At 34.0% G+C, this 21,306-nt stretch overlaps 2 protein-coding genes across 2 annotated transcripts; both read right to left on the bottom strand.

The window, feature by feature from the left end:
* Positions 1–14,992: 14,992 nt before the first annotated feature.
* LOC140894471 (putative F-box protein At3g28280) lies at positions 14,993–16,189 on the bottom strand. Its single transcript, XM_073302973.1, has one exon. The coding sequence runs from the start codon at positions 16,187–16,189 to the stop codon at positions 14,993–14,995; it is 1,197 nt and encodes a 398-aa protein (XP_073159074.1).
* Positions 16,190–19,539: 3,350 nt separating this feature from the next.
* LOC140894469 (putative F-box/kelch-repeat protein At4g22430) lies at positions 19,540–20,802 on the bottom strand. Its single transcript, XM_073302972.1, has one exon. The coding sequence runs from the start codon at positions 20,800–20,802 to the stop codon at positions 19,540–19,542; it is 1,263 nt and encodes a 420-aa protein (XP_073159073.1).
* Positions 20,803–21,306: the final 504 nt, after the last annotated feature.

Below are 21,306 nucleotides of genomic sequence, written 5' to 3'. Positions count from 1 at the left end.
TGTTCTGGCTGCGGAGTCAAAGGGGGAGAAACAAGTTCAAAGGAAGCACACATCAGAAGCCAAGGAGAAGTAAATCCTCAGGAAAATACGCCCACATAAAGTGTCATCGCTGTGGAGAAAAGGGGCATATTAAGAAATACAGCCCACAATCAAAGGAAAAAAACAAACATGAATCCAATGATGAACAAACAAACGTCATTGATGAATTCAATGTCGTTCATGAGGCGGAACAAGAGTCGGTAAATCTGGCAACTCAAAAAATCACTTGGATAATCGACAGCGGAGCAACTGTCCACGTCACATCCCGAAGACAATGCTTTACATCCTACACACAAGGGGATTATGGTGTGGTCAGGATGGGGAACAATGACATATCTAAAGTCGTTGGAAAGGGAGATGTGAACTTGACTACCATGGATGGCTCTACATTGATTCTCAAAGACGTCAGGAATGTGCCAGATATGCGCCTGAGTCTGATATCAGTCGAAAGACTCGATGAGGATGGTTTCTGCACCACATTCCAAAACGGGGTATGCAAGATTTCAAAAGGATCACTTGTTGTAGCAAAATGATCAAAGATGTCGAAGTTGTACGTAGTACAAGAGAAACATTTTGAGAGCATGCACTACACAACAGAAGAAACTCAACATAATTGTGGCATCGACGTCTTGGCACATAAGTGAAAAGAATCTTACACGCCTTGTGAGCAAGCAAGTTCTACCCGATATAAAGCAGGTTCATATGAAACAATGCACTAACTGCTTGGTCGGAAAACAAAACAAGATATCATTCAAGAGTTCACCTCTTAGCAGAGCTGATAAAATCTTAGATCTAGTGCACTCAGATCTATGTGGCCCAATGTCATCATCACTCGGAGGAGCAAGGTACTGGGTAACCTTTATCGACGATCATTCTCGGAAAATTTGGGTATGAACACTCAAAACAAAGGACCAAGTTGTAGAAACATTCAACAAATTTCTAAACTTGGTTGAACGGCAAACCGACACAAAACTCAAATGTATTCGAACAGATAATGGAGGAGAATACATTGGATCCTTTGATGAGATATGCAAGAATAATGGAATCCGATACCAAATGACACCACCAAAAACTCCACAACTCAATGGATTAGCTGAAAGGATGAACAGAACCTTGGCAGAAAGAGTCAGAAGCATGCTCTCACATGCAAAGCTGTCTAAGGAGTTTTGGGGTGAGGCCGTGGTTGCAGCCGCATACATATTGAATCGCTCACCCTGTGCTTCTCTCAATTATGATGTTTCGGAGCAAGTGTGGCAAGGCAAGGATGTTTGCTATGATCATTCTTTGGGTGTGTTGCTTATGTTCATGTACCAAAGGATGAAAGAAATAAGTTGGATGCCAAAACAAGAAAGTGCATATTTATAGGCTATGACGAAGATCAGCTCGGTTACAAGTTTACAACATAGATCTCAAAAGGCCTATAAGAATTCGTGATGTCGTATTTCAGGAGAATGATTTCTTGGAGAAAAATGGAGATCGGAATTCCAAATCTTCTCTTCTATAAACACAAAGTATAGAAGTGTTCAAGAGGATTTAGTGTGATATTTCTTAAGAAGTGTTTATCCTTGGAAAAAATAGGATTATTTGTGAGAAAGTGAGTTTGTAATCTCAATTCTCTTGTCTTCTTTGTCATTAATAAAGAAGTGATCTCCTTGAATGTTGAGTGGACGTAGCCCAATTGGGTGAACCACTATAAATATCGGTGTCCATCTTGTTCAAGTTGTTGATTATTTACTTGTAATATTTTGTTGCGATGTTACCTCAAGTTTACGCTATTCGTTGATATCCCCAACATTTCTACCCTTAGTTATCGAGGGTCCGGCGATACGGAGACACTACCTATATATGCATTAGAAAACGTCTATAAATACGTTTTCTTTTGGGAATTTTCAGGACTTGATCAATTGGCTCCGCTTTTTCCTTTGTTTATCTTTGGAGAGATTTCAAAACGTAGCAACCGATATCGATGTAGAAGATGTTCATAATTTTTCTTTTCTCCTTTGTATTACTGGCATTCTTATGAGCTCCGATGTGTTTTGGTAAATTTTTAGATAAGACATAACAACCGATATCGATGTAGAAGATGTTCATAATTTTTCTTCTCTCCTTTATATTACTGACATTCTTATGAGCTCCCATGTGTTTTGTTAAATTTTTAGATAAGCTTTACTTCACTAACTTTGAGTAAGAATCATACAGATACATATGTTTTGATATCAGAAATCACTTCAACAAATATGCTGGCTATATGATTGTGACCATAACTTGTGCATCACCTTTTTTTCATGGAACGACAGTGAATTCAATTCTTATTGTGGACTAGGTTTAGAAATTTTAACAAGTCTAAAAATATATTTATGTGGATATTTCATGTGAAAGTATTGGAATTTACTGGAACTTGCACTTGATGTATAACACACACCTGTAAAAAGAAAAATCAAATCGAAGGTGGAAATGGTAATTACCCGGTGGAAGCAGAACCGGACGCCATGCCTTGAACTCGATTGTTGAATTTAAGGGTTTATTTATTTTTAATTTTTTAAAAATAATTTCAAAAATAATTCAACGTGTGAAGGTATACAAAAATATTGCAAAATTTGTTAGCGGACCGTGGCACTTTTTTGTTCTAATTTTATAATTTAAAAATAATATTAATCTATCATTTATTTTTTGTTTTCAATTATAGTCCAATTTTATTGATTGTGTTTGGAAAAAAAAATATTTTATTTTGAAAGTGTTTTTTTTTAAATAAAATTTGTTATAATGTTACCTTGAGATAATATACTAAAAATATTTTTTTAATTTGAGTTATTTGAAAATTTAAGAACACTTTTAGTGTATTAGTATATAATTAACTCAAGATAAAATTATTTTTTAAAAGTTAGGTCTAGAAGTTTTCGGGGCACTGTAACAAGATGTGGAAACTTTGAAGAAAATCTAGACTATTACACAACACTCGTATCAGTTTTGAAGAAAAATATAGAACACTCTTTGATGTAGAATATTGCGGAACACATTTGAAGGATTTAGAGACTAGGTAATGTGTGTATATATATAGAGGTGTCGGAAATCATTTGTAAATCAACAAATTCCATCGTTGTAGCGGCACAAACGAACCCGAAATTCCATCATTTAGATAATGATTGTGCTGTTGCACTGAAAATGACTTCACTCGTCTTCCATTTACCAGGAGAAATCTTTTCCAACTGAATTTGTGGAATCAATAGAAAAGAAAAAAAAGAAGGTTTCTAATTTAAATTTGAAATTTTATGAAATCTCAAGTCCATGGGGGAATTATAATTAGTAGTGTTAAACATGCCTTCATATGTGCACAACACTGCTTGTGTTTTTACGTACCAATTTATGTGATTGATCTATATGATCCATGTCGTGCGGTGGATATATTTATTTTATTCAATATTGGCAAATATATTTGTTTGGTGTTTTCTTACGCTTGAAAAAATGCTTGCTCATGACATCCATTTCACATTTTATGCTTGTTCCATTCTTTCGGTGAGCCAAAATAAAACAAATTAAGAACCCAACAGAGAGAAAAGCTAACATATTTCTAGTGAAAAAATAATATTAGAGTTAGTTAGAGTTCATAAATATAGTTAGTTGAGCGTGTATATATAAGAAAATGTACAGAACTCTCATTCATTATTTTTCACATTAGAGAACATACAATCTAATATGGTATTAGATGGATAATAACTTCCGCAAGTGATGGGCGCGATTTTTTCAGTTAATTTAAATATAAAATTAATATTCATTACCCCGAATATCTAAGATCGCGGGTCCACAAAACATAAACTTAGTCATTCGATAGATTTGTTTTTGGGACTGGGATATGCGATAGGCCCTGAGTATGTTGACCTCTTTATACAAAAATTCTATTATCACGTGATACTTATAATGACACACTCTTTGTTCTCATTTGTGAAAGCTAGGTGATAGGCTTGCCACCACTCGAGAGAGCTAGCTAGAGTGCGTATGCAGGAAACTTCAAATTAATTTGATATGCTCGTTACCACTACCTTGTTATAAATGTCATTTTTTAAGTTTAACCTTGATTAGAAAAATCATTCTGAAAATTTGAAACATATATAATTGCATGCTCCTTTGTAATTAGCTAGCTTTAACATATTTAGTTTCCGCAGTAAATTAAAGCTAGCCTATATGTTGGGATTGAGGTACGGATCATGCATGCCCTAGATGATTTGTAATCAAATTTTCTAAAAAGAAGATGTCCAATGACCCAAAAACAACTATTGCCAAGAGTTGTGTTATATATGAAAGCGAACAGATACATGTCTATTCGTGCAAAACAGAACTGTGATCGATCGTAATTATTTATTTATTTATGAGGAATAATTAAAAGATAATATATTATATATTTATATTATTTATTTCCCACCATTATTTTTCAAATAATTTGAATTCAAATTGAAGTCATACCAAGATACCAAGTTGGTTTCTGTAAGGCTCTCTCACTTAATAAATAGTATAGAAAAGCACACAAGAAGCAAGTAAAACACAATTTAAAAAAACGCAATAACGACTCTTTCGATAAGACTTATTAATAAAACCATTTTTACACTTCTCCATCAATCAAATAAATCCTTTCATATTTCCCTCAGCTTTCTTTAATTCTCCACAACTTTTGTCTTCCCAAGGAAAAACAAAAGATGGAAACTCCAAGTCACAGAGTTAGAGACGAAGAACAAGGCCTTGTTACAAAGGCTCTTGGGGCTAGAAGATTCTACGTGCAAATACTTCGCACCCGCGAAGTGTTTAACTGCAGATTGAAGGGTAATGTGCGGGACAGGATCAATGTGGGAGACATGGTGGTAATCCAGTTTGGCATACCTCTCAAAACGAGGGTTTATATTCTTGAGAAAATGGAGGTTAAAGAACCTGATGACGATTATCTACCATCATGTCTGCTTCGTGCGTCATAATTTTCTTTTTTTGGTTTGCTGTGTAGTACGTAATTTTTCTTGATTATATATATATTGTGAAGATCATGGCGTAAAAAATTTCATTTGCATTATAAATTTTCTTGGTTACGTACTTTTCTTGAATATTTTTCAGGGTACATACTTTTCTTGAATATTATCTTGCGAAGAAATTTGCATGGCTTACACTCTTGGTTAATGGTTTCTGATGTACATAGCACGCAGATGCTGCTGATCGATCATGTGGGCAAAGCGTAGATAGTGAAGTTCTAGAGATGTGACCAGGATCGGAAGAACTTCGAGATGTAGTGGCCGCAGATGGTCGAATAAGAGATACATGAGTAAACATTTAGAATTTTGTTGGATTTTTTAAATTGTTTTTTTGTTCCACATAGATTTATGTATATAATTGATCCTGAAATGTGTTTGAAGACCGTGATTGATTCAAAATATGCATGAAAAATGTACAAGATTTTAAGAAAAGCCCTGCTACTGTGAAAGTAGCATCTTTTAGAAGTTCTGTCATATATAATTTGGAAAATTAAGTATCAAATGGCAGCATGAAAGAAAAGTTCGTTCTATGATCACTAATGTCAGGTGAAGTATACGAATTTATTTCATGATCCAACTTTACGTAATTTGTATATCAGCTGTATGTATTTTGGTCATTAATGTAGCATACGTACCATTATATTGTTCTTCAATCAAACCTTATTAAGACCTGAAAGGGCAACATGCATGCTAAAATTCGATATTTATACGTTTCGTGCTTTCTCGATCATGTTCCCGACATCACACAGAGGTATATTTTAAAGACAAGTAATCAAGGAATAGTATAGTAAGTGCAGCAGGAAAAAGGATAGGGAAGTATTCTCTTTCAAACTAGTTTTAGAGGAAAAAATTCCGGCACAGGCAAGACTACCTTTTCGATTTTAAACCAAGAACACCAGGCTTTGATGGATTGGAACCTTCAGTCTGGATTATGTAACGCCTTCTAGTTGCAGCTGTTCAGCTAGTTTCACCTGTTGCCCTTAAAATGATGTAATTGGAAGTGGATCCGATCCCCTGCCTGCTGTGGTCTACTTTTTACTATAATTAAAGCATTTTTCAGTGCTACTAGACGTATTTTACTATAATAATATGACTAAAACAAACATACAAGTACTTATTAAACGACAAATTTGAGATTTTTTAGACCATGACATTCTACCTCTTCTATCTGCTCCCCTTCCTCCACACCGATATTCTCCAAATAGAACGGTTCTGCATACACGATTATGCATAGATAAGTCAATAATTGAAGGGTTTTTCCCCTTAGTTTCTTGTTGATCAGGAAAATTAAATGCTCAGATTTCAAGAAGTCACATACTTTTGTCTTGATGGAATTCCCCATCGTCCGATCCGATCCGGGCCTTATGTCAATATTGAATTTTCAATATGAACGAGTAATCGCCCCATGCTCTGCCTAGATAAACTGATCCGGTTCCATCAACAGTACAATTTTGATGATGTTGAAATTTTACCTCGGGTTCGGTCTGGTGTATCACCAAGTTCTGCACAAGCAACAACAAGGTCAGGGGGGCGCCGAAAGTGTTTTCGGCGTGACCCTCCGATGCCTAAGTCAGCGTCTTGAAGGCAGAGGGTATGATTAATACGAAAACGAGAGAGGATGGGTGCGTGAATGTAAAAGTGAGTGAATGTGTGATGAATAGTGAATAATGAGTAATGAATAATGAATACAACCATAACAGTACCTGTATTTATAGGAAAAAATAGAGCAAATTACCTAATCGAATTATAACATGTCCTGGAGTAGGACTCTTCATTCATTGGTCCGTCCTTGAGTTTATCCCTATCTCATTCATATATGTGCAATGGTCAAGCTTATCTTTAATGTATCCGAGTCCCACTTGAACAAAAAAACATACCAAACCCATTGGCCCCAGATCGGGTCAACACATAAATAGCAGTCCAGGTCTTGACACGCCCTAACAGGTAGAAACTGGGCTAGATCTTACATAGTAATAATAATCCCCTAATTGGGCCAACCCTCATAAAACCCATAATGAATGGGTTCGGGGTTAAAATAATTTTAAGGAGTATCAAATTCATAAAAGAAAATCCGATGTCCTCATCATGGAACTTCCTGCCATGGGCAGCTATGCATGGCGAAGTCATCTCCTATGGCATTAATTCTGCAGTCCTGTGAAAAATAGCTCAATTTTGTTACTCAAGAAGTAAAAAAATCTATATAATGGTTGGAATATAAGTACCTGAAAGAGGGATTTTGCATTGCCAAATATGAAATTCGTGGATCCTAGGATGAAACACTGGTAAAAATAATGTGTACCAGTTTGGTCCAAAAGTGTGTCCTGTATTCCCAGGAACCTCACTTTGTAAAACATGGCTTATCACCTGATATCCTCAATGCCACAGCTTGGTAGCTAGCCGTTGACTCCGCCCCCGGGGGAGACGATTGAATTCTGCGATAGAAAATCCAATTTTGGGACAAGAAATGAAATTCTATAACTGCAGGACACGATACAAATGCATATATGGTGAAATGTTTACCTCAAATGTGATCCCCGATATTTGCACAAAAGTATTCTGATAATACTGTTAAAGAGGCTGAATTCCATGTTCCAAGAAAAAAGCCATTCTTGTCCCTGTCTGAAGCTTTGTCTTTCCAAGTTATAACGACTTACCTATAAGGGAATTGTATGGCTTATACGCTGGAATCTTTACCTTAACTTCCCTGCATCAGATTCAAGAGTGTGTAAAAAGTATGAAACAAGAACAACAAAACAGGGGCATTACAAGGATTATTCCAGTTTAGTTTCATCGTTTGCATGAAGTCCAGGTGCTGACACCACATATTTAGAAATCTAAAAGATCTCATCGGCTTTGGCAGAATAGGTGCTGAGATTAAAAGAAGACAATGATCTGAAGATCCACGACGAAGATGATCTACTTTAAAAGAGTTAAAGTAGTTCTCCCAATTGGCAGAAATAAGCACTCTATCAAGTCTTTTCCACACTTTAGAGTTGGTCCAAGTAAATCTTGAACCAACTAAACCCGGATCTGATAACCCCGCTGACACAATGAAATCTGCAAATTCATACATGGCACCCGGACGAGAGACAATACCAAGCGAATGATCTAAAGGGTCAGCAATGACGTTAAAGTTACTCCCTACCACCCAAGGGCAACCATCCGTTGGAATGCAAATCAATAGACCATCCCAGAGAGCCCGGCGTTCACAGCGGGCACACTTTGCGTAAACAATAGATAGATAAATAGCAACAGGGAATAAACCTGATACAAGTTTCAAATGTGGGAACTGATCACGATCAGAGATAACTAAGACGGAAACATCCGCCGAATGGTAGAACCAGATCTATATTCCCAAAACAATTACTATCCTGAGTTGTCCCTCGCCAACTCAGAACCACATCACATGTTATTCTGATAATTTCATGAAACCACTCCTAGATTCCACCTCATACAAATCCACATTTATACAAGTAGATTACATTATTATAAATATCACAAGATATTCGATGATAAAGATATGACTCAAATCCTATAAATTAATTACATTCAAATCATTTAGACCATTATGACGCCATTGTTAGCTACACAAAAGCGGAGCGTTAGCTATGGAGAATTCATAATTCCCACAAGTTATGTGTTTTGGTTGTATCAATACTTCCACTATGGATGTAAATAAGACGAACAGTTCGCAAACTGTTCGTGTTTCGACTCGTTAAAAGCTCGTCCGGGCTCGTTTAATGAAGCTCGTTAAGAAAAACGAACCAAGCTCGAGCTTTACAATATTCGGCTCGTTAGCTCGTGAACATGCTCGTTAACAGGCTCGTTAACAAGCTCGTAAGTCATCTCTTAGACGAAAAAATAATAGTATTGATATTTAATTTATAAATTTACATTTTACTTATGAAAAATATTGAAAAATTTATAAAAATTAATTTATTAGAATAAAATTATAAATTTTAATAATATTATTATATTTTTTTCAAATATATAATTTAGTTTTTAATTAATTTAATGAATATTTAAATTTATAGTTTAAATATATAAAGCTCGTTTAGGCTCGATAAAAGCTCCAATAAGCTCGTGAGCCATGAATATATTCGTTAAATAAGGTCGGGCTCGACTCGTTTATAAATGAATCGAGCTTGAACATTCAAAAGCTCGGCTCAACTCGACTCGGCTCGTTTATATCCCTCACTTCCACGACGTGAGAGTGGAAATCTTGTTTACAGTTAAAAAGCATAAAATTTTTCCATTATTGACAATAAATATCCTATCGTCGTAAATGCAACCCACAACTAACCATTACCACACTATTTAATAAAATTTGGTGTTTCATAGCCAAAAAGACAAAACTTGTTCCGGCAAGAAGCCAACAATATGGAAATGGTTTCGCTTTTTTTAGTCCTCCTGTTGAGGGTACAAGCATATTTTTAATATACTTAAAATATATAAATAAATTAAATGGGTCAATTTATAAGACTCGCATTTTAAAAGGACCAAATCCTAGTTTTTAAACCCTAAAAGGGTTAATTGACATTTTTATACCTTAGAAGGGCTAAACTGCAAATAGGCATATTTTTGCCTATAAATAGTGGAGGATTTCTTCATTTTGGAGGTAATTAGAATTTCTCATTCCAAATTCTCTCAACTTTTGTTATCACGGAGCAGTCACCGACTTAAGCGTCGGAGGATTATTGCCGAGTGACTATCCGGCGCCTCTAACGTTTGTTCGTGAAGCAGGTGACAACCCAAAGGAGATCAAGCTTTGGATCTCGACTTCATCAGGTGATCCAAGAATCAGGAGATCAGTAGATCATTCAACTTCATCAGGTGACCCAAAAATCAGGAAATCATCCAACTTCATCAGGTGACCCGAGAAGCAGGAGACCAAGCGACTTCCTATCTTCTGTTTACGAAGATCAAGAGAACTCTACTGATTTGGGTACTCAATTTTGTAACCCGCATCAGGCAGGATTTCAACAGATTTCATAGCAGAGGCTTTTGGGATATAGAAAACCATACCAGCTTAATTACTTGGATCCAGCTAGCTAGCGTACAATATCAAGGATTTCGTGACGGGTGTCTGCAGCTTTGCTTCAGCTGGAACTGTCATGATAATCTCACTTCTAATGTTCTTGTAAGTGCCCTGTGCAGAATTAGATGCTTCTCCATCTGTTTACAAGGAAGAACTTAGCATAAGTTTGAACGTAAAGTGATGATTGCATGCATGCGTATCCCACACACATTTGCACGTACGCACGTATATAGACGACCCTTTAATTTAATTTAACATGAATAATAACTCAAATTGCAGTCAGTAATTTGAGTTACTCTGTCCATTAAGCATGCCTACTTTCTACGGACCCAAAAATTATTCAAATCCCAAAACAATCGAGCCATCATCACTCTGTTGCCTGAAGCCGCCGTTGCCACCCATCGCCCGCCGCCACTTCCGCCTTCTGTCTCTCCAGCAACTCCCTCACTGTATCGTATCAAGAAATTAAAGGTGCTTTTGCTGCCTATTTTACTTCTTAATATGGCCCTACGTCATAAAATTAAACTGCTTGTTTCATTTTCTATCACCTAATTAATGCTAAGTTCCCATTTTCTTGAAATTTGCTTCGGACAAATAAGAAGTTGTGGTGAAGTTCTAAATGCATGTATACATTTTGTCTCCAAACCCAAGAAGTTGTTTGTGCGGTAAATCAAGACCAATCGTTTTTCTTGCTTAAGAAACGTGTAAAATCACATGTGGTTTAGAATAAATGACCCATGGATATGCCAACGGAGATAGCTGTAAGATCACACCAAAAGAAATAGAAATGGGTCGGTTTATGTAGACATACCCGATTCAAATTTATTCTTAGGATTTATATATATTTGGATATTTTTTAAATAGAATTTGTGTTATGTATTTATTCAAATTTTTTAATATAGATTGTATATATATAATAATAATAATAATACCTTAGCTTGATAATTTTATTTTTATTCCATATATTTTTAAAACCGAAAAAAATATTGAAAATTTATTTGCCTTTTATTGATCGATTTTGAATTTCAAGAAAAAAATTGTTATATATACATGAAGTGTTACACACACATTGGTTACATATTACACTTAAAATTACAAGATTAATTCCACACTTTATTTGGAAAAAGAAAAAAACTTTAAAAATTTATGTTAGATAAATAACGTAATTTCAAATACAATAAGTAACAATATATCCTTAATTCCTAGCTTGTAAAAGAAAGTACAACAAACATATCCTTTAATGAAGATTAAAATTACATATGATCCTAGCTAGAAATCAAAATCGTATAGAAAGATTCAGATAGATGGAAGGGAGAGTGAAAAGGGGGGAATGACCAGCGTTAAGGCCCGAAGCCAACGATAGCGAGCATATCTTATATTTTTAGGATTTTGAAAGAACTTGACAACTTGCGATTTTCTGTCTCTCATGTTGTAAGAGACGAAAACTAAATCACATCCAAAGTAGACAATATCGGGATCGAATGGATGGAAAGATATGAGTTGTAGCTCAATGGTTAATTTCAATCTGTTGATGCTACAATATTGTAGATTGCGATAAATGTCATCATAGTCGGCTCTATGTTGCAACGACCAATTATCTCCAAAACCATAATCATTCAGCACCCAAACACTCAGACCTTGGGCATCAGAATCTAAATATCTCAGACGTCCTTGCTGCGCCCCACATATCATCGCCGACGACGGGGGACGAGGAAAAGCAATGAAACGTACTGCTTTGGGGTTTCTGTGGGGATCATAAGCAGCTATCCCTTTCGATGGATGTAGCCAATGCAAAATTCCATCAAGCTCAGTGGAACTCCTCCGAGTGTAAATGTAAGAAGGGTCGATTTCAACGGTGTAGGCCTTCCACTCACCGGTTTTCGAGAAGAAAATTTGAAATTGCAACTTAGGACGAAATATCACCGCCGTGTAACTTGCGACAACTCCGTCTCTCATTTCAGTGAGAAATCCCCAACCAGTTGGCCGAGTAGTAATAGGCCTAATGCATGGGGGAAGGACGACACACTGCTTCGTGACGACATTGCATACGCTGAGATGCGAAGAAAATTGATCGATTGTGGAGTTATAAACTTGACACAAATACAAAACCAGCCCATTACACTCCAAATACCATATACCGTACATTCTTGACATCCATGGGTTGATTAGAAATGGGGTTTGGGCATTTGACATCAACCAAATGCAAGTCCATCAGCAGTTGATGCTCCATAACACCAAGCCGCATATATTGAGGATATTCCATAGACGGAACAAATGTCCAACAAGGCGATTTTGATGCTCGAGAGGCGGCATATGTACGAGTGAAATAAGAGCTCGAAATCATAGAATTCCATTCCTTGGAGACGGATTTGAACCGACACAAGGACGCCGGCGGAATCCTCAGGAGAACCTCTAGTAAAAGCCACTCCGGAAGATAATCAATGTTAACGTTATTGTCCATCGGATTCGTTCTGAACAATATTAATTATAGAAAAACCAAAACAGCTAATTAATTAATTAATACAAAACTATCGAATCGCATTAAGCTATATATGAAATTGATTGTGATATTCTTATATTCCCAAAAATTAGAATAATAATAAAAAAAAATATACAAAAAAGATAGAGACGATAAAATAAATTAGATCTAAAAACAACAAAAAAAACGAAACGATAATGAATCCTCACCTTTAATTCACTAGAGAATTCTCAATGCACGGCCACGTACGTTAATATATAGAAAGAGTTTGCATAGGTTAAGGATTCTAGAAAGATAGGGATTCTAATATAATATTGGATTAACTCATGAAATTTAAAATTATATCATTCATTATTTCTCTCTATTTATTGATTTTTGTTTTTTTGACATGTGAAACTTGTAATTTATCCAACCAAAATATTGTTTTCAGTTACAAGATCAACCAATCAAAAAGAAAAAATTTCCATAATCCCAATGAAAGAGTCATTGGGAGGGAGAAACAAAATGAGCTAAAACATGCGCAACCACATTAGCCGAACGACGCACATGAAATAAAAACTAAAAATAAGATTATATATTATAAGCAAAGTGCAAAATTATAACTCGTCACTTAATCATAATATCGATCACAAAATTGATTCATGAAAGTAAACACATGATTGTTTATCCATCATTAATCAAATTAAGTAAACACAACCATATAAACTTATTAATCAAGGGGACGAGTGAATAATAACTGAATTTTGGTGATATTTTTTTTATATACCAGTAATTATCTTAATTAGTTTTTTTTTTCAAAACTTTGATTTACTTTTTTCTGTTTTAACAAATCCTCTTTATTTTATAATTTAGTTACAAATATTTAGAAAATAAAAATAAATTAAAAATAAAATCATGATTATATGAGTTCTGAGACGCTAGTTATTTATTAAAATTAAAGCTTCTTTACTAAGAGCCTGTTTGCTTTTCATGAACTTTTTTTAAAATAAGTGTTTTTTTAAGCTCTAATTTTTTACTTTTGAAAAAGCTCTATTTTTAAGTTAAATAAATATTTTTTAAGCCATAAAAAACCAATCCAAACACATCAATACGAACTAGAAAAACACTTTCTTTTTTTTTCTTTTTTTGAAAAAGAGATTTTTTTGTTTTGCTTTTGATACCAAACGGGACCTTAATTTGGTGAAACTTTTTCTTATTCCCAAAACATCATCTAATTATCAAATAGATATATATACTAAATTTCTTTTTATACTAGTCGTCAATGCGTGTGTAAAACATGAAAAAAACGAAAAATTAGATATTTAAAAGTATCTATGTCTATAATTATGTAAGTGTGTGATAAAATATAATTAACTAATTAAGTGAATAAGAGATGTATTGCTACTTAAAAATGAATGTATCAAGAGGTTGAAACCTATAATTACATAAAAATAGAAATAAAAATAAATTCAGCAAAAATATAAGGTAAAAACATATTCCTGTGGACACAATAAGAATAAGAAATTTTGGATTTTCAAAAAAAAAAAGAAAGTTTGGAGAAACATGGAGTTTGTTGGAGGGCTTAAGTAGTGAAAATGAAATTTGGAGAGAGATGGAGGCCGTTGGAAGGCGTAAGAAGTGGAGAGGAAGTTTGGAAAGATAATATATGTAGGGGTATAAAGGAAATAAATAAATGAAAATTCACCATGACACTATAAACAGTTTGTATAATGTGCTTAGACTTTATTTTCTCTTATATCGTTTCAATTTTTTAAACAAAATATAGCTTTCCTTTTCAAATTAAACTACTACTTCATTATCTAATTTTTTTAGTTTTTTTTATGAAGCTAGCACGCGTATCAAATATGCATAATCCGTTAATATTTTAAATTTAAAATAAACCTTTTTTTCTTCTTATGTCGATAGTTGTTCTTTAATTAATCTTATCTCTTTCTATTTTTACTAACATTTTGAGATTATTTTTTATAAGTATTTTGATAATTTTTATTTATTTCCATATATATAAACTTAAAAAAAATTGAAAATAAACATTTTTCAATTTTCCTTATGTAAGTATTAAATTATTAATAATACATAAATAAAAAAAATTAAATCATGAAAACTGTATTGTCTTCAAATATCATAATATTTTCACGGAGAACTTTCAGAATGTTTATGCAATTACAAACTAAGAGAAATTTAAATAAGTTTTTTTTTATGTTAATTAATACTGAAATTATACAATTTTTAAAACATTTTTCATTAATTTATATCTCTAGAATTATCTAAAAGGGAAAAAATTGTAGCAGCATAGAAATATTAAAAAAAACTCCAACAATTAATAGAAAAGTTACAAAACTTAATTGCTATGCAAAATGAAGTCCATGAGGCTTTAAAAAAATGAAGTCCATGAACCTGTGAATTGCAATATATGGTGTACGTGAGCATTCAAGATTTATTCATTCTGGGAGAGGAGGGAATGGAGTGCGGAAAAGGCGGAATGACCAGGGTTATGGCGCGACTCCAATAACTAAAAGCCTCCCTGGGAATCCGATGAAAAGATTTGACAAGTTCCCATTTTCTTTCCCGCATGTTGTAAGAGGAAAGAACATAATCACATCCCAAGTAGACAATATCAGGATCAAATGGATGCAAAGATATGGGATGTATGATACAATGTACATTTCGCACCATGTCAGGAATATGATCATAGTCCACTCTATGTTGCAACCACCAATTATCCCCAATGCCATAATCAGTCAGCACCCAAACACTCAGCCTTTGGTTGTCTGACTCCAAATATCTCAGATATTGTCCTTGGTGCGTACCAAACATTGTAGTGGCACTTTTGCAGAGGAGGGGCTGATGATCATGAGGCAGAGCAATGAGTCGTGGTGCGTGGGGGTTTCTGTGGGGATCATAAGCAAGTATCTTCCCATTTGTTGAATGTGGCCAATGCAAAATCCCATGAAGCTCGGTGGCGGCCTTCAAGTATCCACCCTGGGGGTTAATATGTGTACCTCGGGCGAAATCGTACACCTTCCACTCACCAGTTTTAGACAAGAAGACTTGGAATTGAAACCGAAGAGGCACAAATGCCACCACCGTGTAACTGGTCATGAAAACTTCATCAGTACTCACTTCAGTGAGAAATCCCCAATAAGACCAATCTACGCCATTGCACCGGGGAAGAACAACACACTGACTCGTGACAGGATTGCATATGATCTGGTGTCCGCGGCGATAACACCAACACAAAACCAAGCCATTGCTCACTCCTAATACCTTATAGGATTTCATGCGTAGGTTGCGATGATGGTCTGCTTGATCTTTAGCAAGAAAGTTCCAACTTGATTTTGTTGGGATTTTGAGAGCACCGGAATGCAAGTCCATCAGCAGCTCATGCTCCAAAACATGATCACTCTTCGGCTTACAACATCTATATTTCAAGACAGAAAGAAATCTAAAACTTGATGTTGTTCTTCCAGTAGAGGCATATCTACCTCTGAAATAAGCGCTCGAAATCATAGAATGCCATTCCTTGGAAACAACTTTAAACCGACACAACGCCGCCGCCGGAAGCCTCAGGAGAACCTCTATTACAATCCCCTGAGCAAGATCAATTTTACCATCGAATATCCACATCTCCAATTATTCCTGATTCTGTACTTTCTACCTAATTAATACAAAACGACCACAAACACTTAGGTAGTGATTCCATGATCACTCATTTTTTAAAGTTGCGAACACTAAATTAATTGGTTCTGTTTTGTTCAACATCAAATAGAAAAATCTTTTGCAACCATATAAAAATTTAATTTAATTTAGTAAAATCCCTACAAACTATCAAATCGCATCATGCTCATATATACAAATAAAATCTGAAAATTTATTAAAAGAAAATGTCATTAAGCTATGAAATTGATTGTGTAAGCCCAAATCATATTCACAGAAAACATAATTGTATTTCCCATAAATCAGAATAAAAACAAAAAGAAAGACGATAAAATAAATTAGAATGAAAACCAAAAACGAAACTGAGAGACGATAATTCGCTCACCTTTACGGCGGACCGATAACTCTATATGTTCCTATAAAGGTTTTAGTTCCAAAGTTGCGAGAGAATTCTCAAATGCACGGCCACGTACGTTAATAATAATATAGGAGGAGTTTGCATAGGTTATGGATTCTATAAAGATGGGGATTCTATTATATTGGATAAAGTCATGAGATTTAAAACTATATCATTCATTATTTTTCCCCAGAGTTACTTGCATCAAACATCTATATGTATGCCATCATATGAAATATTGAAAATGCACAATTTTCCTTTAAATTTTAATAGGCATATTCAACTCGAACCTTTTAAAAAATTAGCTCACTCGCCCCTTCAGATGAGTGATTGTTGTGCACGCTTCCCTCATGCGACTGAGTAAAGATTTTGATATTTTTTTGCACGAAATACCCCTGTGAAATATTAAAAATGCATTTTTGGCCCCTGTAAAAATAATTTTTAAATTTATTCAACCCATAATACACAATTTTTAATAAAATCCAATTATAAATATTTAGCAAACATTTTTTGTTTTATTAACTTTTTTTATTTTAAATGTATTATCATTAATTAATTATTTTCTAAAAAATATTATTATTTTATCCTGTTATCATTATTTTATTAAATTCACTTCGATTTCCAATTTTTTCATTAAGCATGCATTCATAAACAAGTATTTAAATAATTTTAAGTACCAAAATATTGAACTAAATCGATAAGTTCGAACATATTGGTTTTTCGATTTAGGACTATATATTATTGAACCAAAATTTAAATTTTTCGAGAATATGCATTGCACAATTTATAATAAATAACAAAAAAATAACATGCTTATATAATTCTAAATCGAAAAAGTAACATTCATGAACTTATCATTTGGTTCAATATTTTGATATTTTTAGATATTTAAATCCTTATTTATGAATCATGTTTAATGGAGAAGTTGAAAACACGAAATGATTTGATAAAATAATGATAACGATATAAAGTAATAATTTTTTTAGAAATAAATTAATTATAAATTATAAATTTAAAATAAAAAATAAAATTAAATAAAATTAAAAATGTTTGAAAAATATTTTATAATTAGATTTTAATAAATATTGTATTATTATTTAATGCAAATTTTGCAATACATTTTATAAAATTTAGATTTTTTTCAAAAATCTATAATCCTAAATTCAAAATTAGTATGCATAAAATTATCATTTTGATTTAATATTTTGGTACTTTTAGATATTTAAATCTCGTTTATGAATGTATTTTTAATGGAAAAGTTGAAAACAAGAATAAAGTTTAATAAAATTGTTGGAAAATTTAGTTTTGTTGTTTACAAAATTTCAAAACTGAAAAGAAGGCAAACTAATCAAGCAACTATAAAACGCTAAACTGATATATGGAGCTAAACTTCTTCACGCTCAATCACCGTGCTCAACTAGCCAAAGACGCTAAACTGATTTCATCATTTTACACTCGCTAAACCGACTTCATCAGTTTACCCGTCACCAGTCAACTACCATGTTTTTTTATGGACAAGTTCTTCCGTAATCTGACATTCTCTGATGAAGGAAGTGCCGCGATGCAAAGGGCTATGTCGGCTCCAGAATTTATTGTTGATAGTGACAAAGCCAACGAGAATAATTCAACCCTATGTGAAGATTCAATTTGAATTTATGACTCTTAACAATCCAATGATATAAATAAAGATCTTGATCGATCAAAAAAACTCTCTCTCATGCTCTGAAAACTCTGCTATTTTACGAGAATGCTCAAATCTTTACATGCTCAAGATTTGATCAAGGAACTCGAAGCACAAACGCCGAAGTGTTATTCTGATCATTGTAGGATCAATTTTTGTTCTAAGGATTTTGAGTTGTATTCACTTTGTTCTATCATCAGTCTAGGACTGAAACTGAAGTGTTGTACTAGGAGTTCTTGTTTAGGCAATGTTAAGTCCTAAAATGCATTGGGGTTTTGCAAATTACTTGTAAAATTCAAAGTCTTCTAGTGATATCCTTCCGAGGTGGAAGAAGGGGTGACGTAGGAGTATTTGAAATCTAATTATTATTATTCGCCTTAATATTTTTTCAATAATTCCTCTTTATCGAATTCAAACTCGAATTACATGACATATTTCTCGTTTTCATCCAATATAAATTAATGGACACATATGTCAAATAATATTTTTTTAAAATATTAAAATTAAAAAATATTAAAAATTATTATATGTTATCTAGGCGCCGCCTAGGCGGATTCTGAGGCGTCTAGGTGGAGATTAAGCGACCTATATCACCAATTAATGTAATAACTTCTAAAAGCTTCAGCTGTCTAAAAATCGGGCGAACAGCAACAGCCTAGATTCTATGCGCCACCTAAGCGGTTTTAGGCGTCGCCTTTTAGAAACATGCTTCTCTTCTATATATTTTTTTCATTCAACATTTAATTTCTATATAAAAATATAATCATCATATTTTCATGGAGAATTTTTTAATTTTTATGCAATTTCAACTGAAGAGAAATATTAATATTGACATGATACAAAATTATAAAATATTTCATTAATTTATATAACTGGAGTATGTTCCGGAAAAAAAACTAGCAACATTAATAGAAATATTCAAAACCTCCATCAAATAGGAAAACAACAAACGAAGTTGATATACATTCCACGATTTAAATTTCACATGATCCAATGAATATCCTATCATGCTGAGGTATTCTTTGAGATCAACTTTTTTTTTTTCAAAACAAAAAAAAAATTTGCTATGCAAGTCCATCCATGTTTGAATGGCAAGTAAAAATAATTAACAACATATGCTCTGAGCCAAAAACAATGTACATACTAACTAAAATTTCACATCCTAGGAATCAAATATATAGTTCAGTAAGATTTATTTTCTAGGAGGAAAGGAGGGAAGAGAGAAGGGAAATGGCGGAATTACTAGTGTAAATGCCCGACACCACCGATCGAAAAACTCTGTCCTCGACTTAGGAGTCTGAAAACACCTGAGAATTTGCAATTCCTTTCCCGCATGTTGTAAGAGGCGAAAACATAATCACATCCAAAGTAGACAATATCGGGATCAAATGGATGTAATGATATGAGTTTTAACTTAATGTTCAAGTCCAATACGTGGATGCAATAATATTGTACATCTCGCAGTATGTCACCGCAATCGACTCTATGTTCCAACGACCAATTATCTCCCATGCCATAATCATTCAGCACCCAAACACTGATCAGATTTTGGGTATGATCCAATTCTAAATATTTCAGATGTCCTTGGTGCGTACTGCACATGAAGTCATGGACCAAGTGGCGATTAGGAAGAGCAATGAGGCGAAGTGCTTTGGGGTTCCTGTGGGGATCATAAGCGAATATCCCCTTTATTGGATGTACCCAATGCAAAATTCCATCAAGCTCAGTGGCATTCCCCCACGATCTTCCACGGCGGAAAATTTCTGAATCAGCATTGGCCGGCATAGGGTAGTAGACCTTCCACTCACCAGTTTTCGACGAGAATACTTGGAATCGCAACCGAGAAGCCACGGGTACCACCACAGTGTAACTTGTGACTACTCCATCTCTCATTTCAGTCAGAAATCCCCAACCAGATATCGTTTTGTATGAAGCAAAGCTAATGCATGGGGGAAGGATAACATACTGCTTCGTCACGGGATTGCATACAATCGGGTACGAACAAGAGTATTTATAATCTCTCGAGTTGTACATGGAACACCAACACAAAATCAGCCCATTGCTCACTCCCAATACCTTGTAGAATTCCATGTGTAGTTTCTGTCGATGATTATTAGAAATTGGGGATGGGGATGGGCATTTGAGATCGCCAGAATGCAAGTCAATCAGCAGTTTATGCTCCCTAACAGCACTGTTGATCATACAATTATCATGTTCGAAAACCGAAAGAAAGGCCCAATAAGGCGGCGATTTTGATGCATATGTACGAATGAAATAAGTGCTCGAAATCAGAGAATGCCATTCCTTGGAAACAGCTTTAAATCGACACAACGACGCCGGAGAAAGTCTGAGGAGAACCTCTGCTAAAAGACAATCCGGAAGATCATCAATGTTGTTGTCCATGGACGACGTCTCGGATTCGTGATTCCGAAATAGGAGAAAATATGTCTTGTTGCTGATCAAGATCAATTTATCATTGAACACTTTCGGAAAAATATTTTCCATGTTAAACAACCAACGGATGAACCAATTTTTACCAAAATCAAATTTAGTCAAATCCATACTTTTTTTCCAATTGTTATCAAATCTAAGGACGAATAAACTCTTATTAATTCCGTAAAGGGTTTTATTCCCAGATTTGACAGAATGTACGTTCATATATTAGGAGCCGAGGAGTTTGAATAGGTTACGGATTATAGAAACACGAGGATTATATATATATATATATATTGGAGAAACTGACATTTAAAAATATATCATTCTTCTTATCTCTTTTGGTTTAATATTTTTTTTAATAATAAACACTTTCCCTTTAATCTCGGCCTGTTATTATTTATATCTTATCTCTATCTCTTTTTAGTAACATTTTGACATTGTATTTATAATTTTATATAAATATTTTATAATTTTGATTTAATTCCGTATATTTTTAAATTTAAATAAATTTGAAAATAAACATTTTTCTTTACTTCTTGTTCCCTCGTATGAAAGAGTAAGTTCTTGTAGTAG

This window comes from Henckelia pumila, chromosome 4 (assembly GCF_033568475.1).
Source record: "Henckelia pumila isolate YLH828 chromosome 4, ASM3356847v2, whole genome shotgun sequence".
Taxonomy (NCBI): domain Eukaryota; kingdom Viridiplantae; phylum Streptophyta; class Magnoliopsida; order Lamiales; family Gesneriaceae; genus Henckelia; species Henckelia pumila.
Note: the sequence above shows the minus strand (reverse complement) of the source record. Positions and strands in the feature narration are given on the sequence as shown.

Excerpts from the sequence above, each read along its gene's own strand:
- LOC140894469 (XM_073302972.1), bottom strand. The coding sequence starts at position 20,802 with ATGGAAAATATTTTTCCGAAAGTGTTCAATGATAAATTGATCTTGATC.
- LOC140894471 (XM_073302973.1), bottom strand. The coding sequence starts at position 16,189 with ATGTGGATATTCGATGGTAAAATTGATCTTGCTCAGGGGATTGTAATA.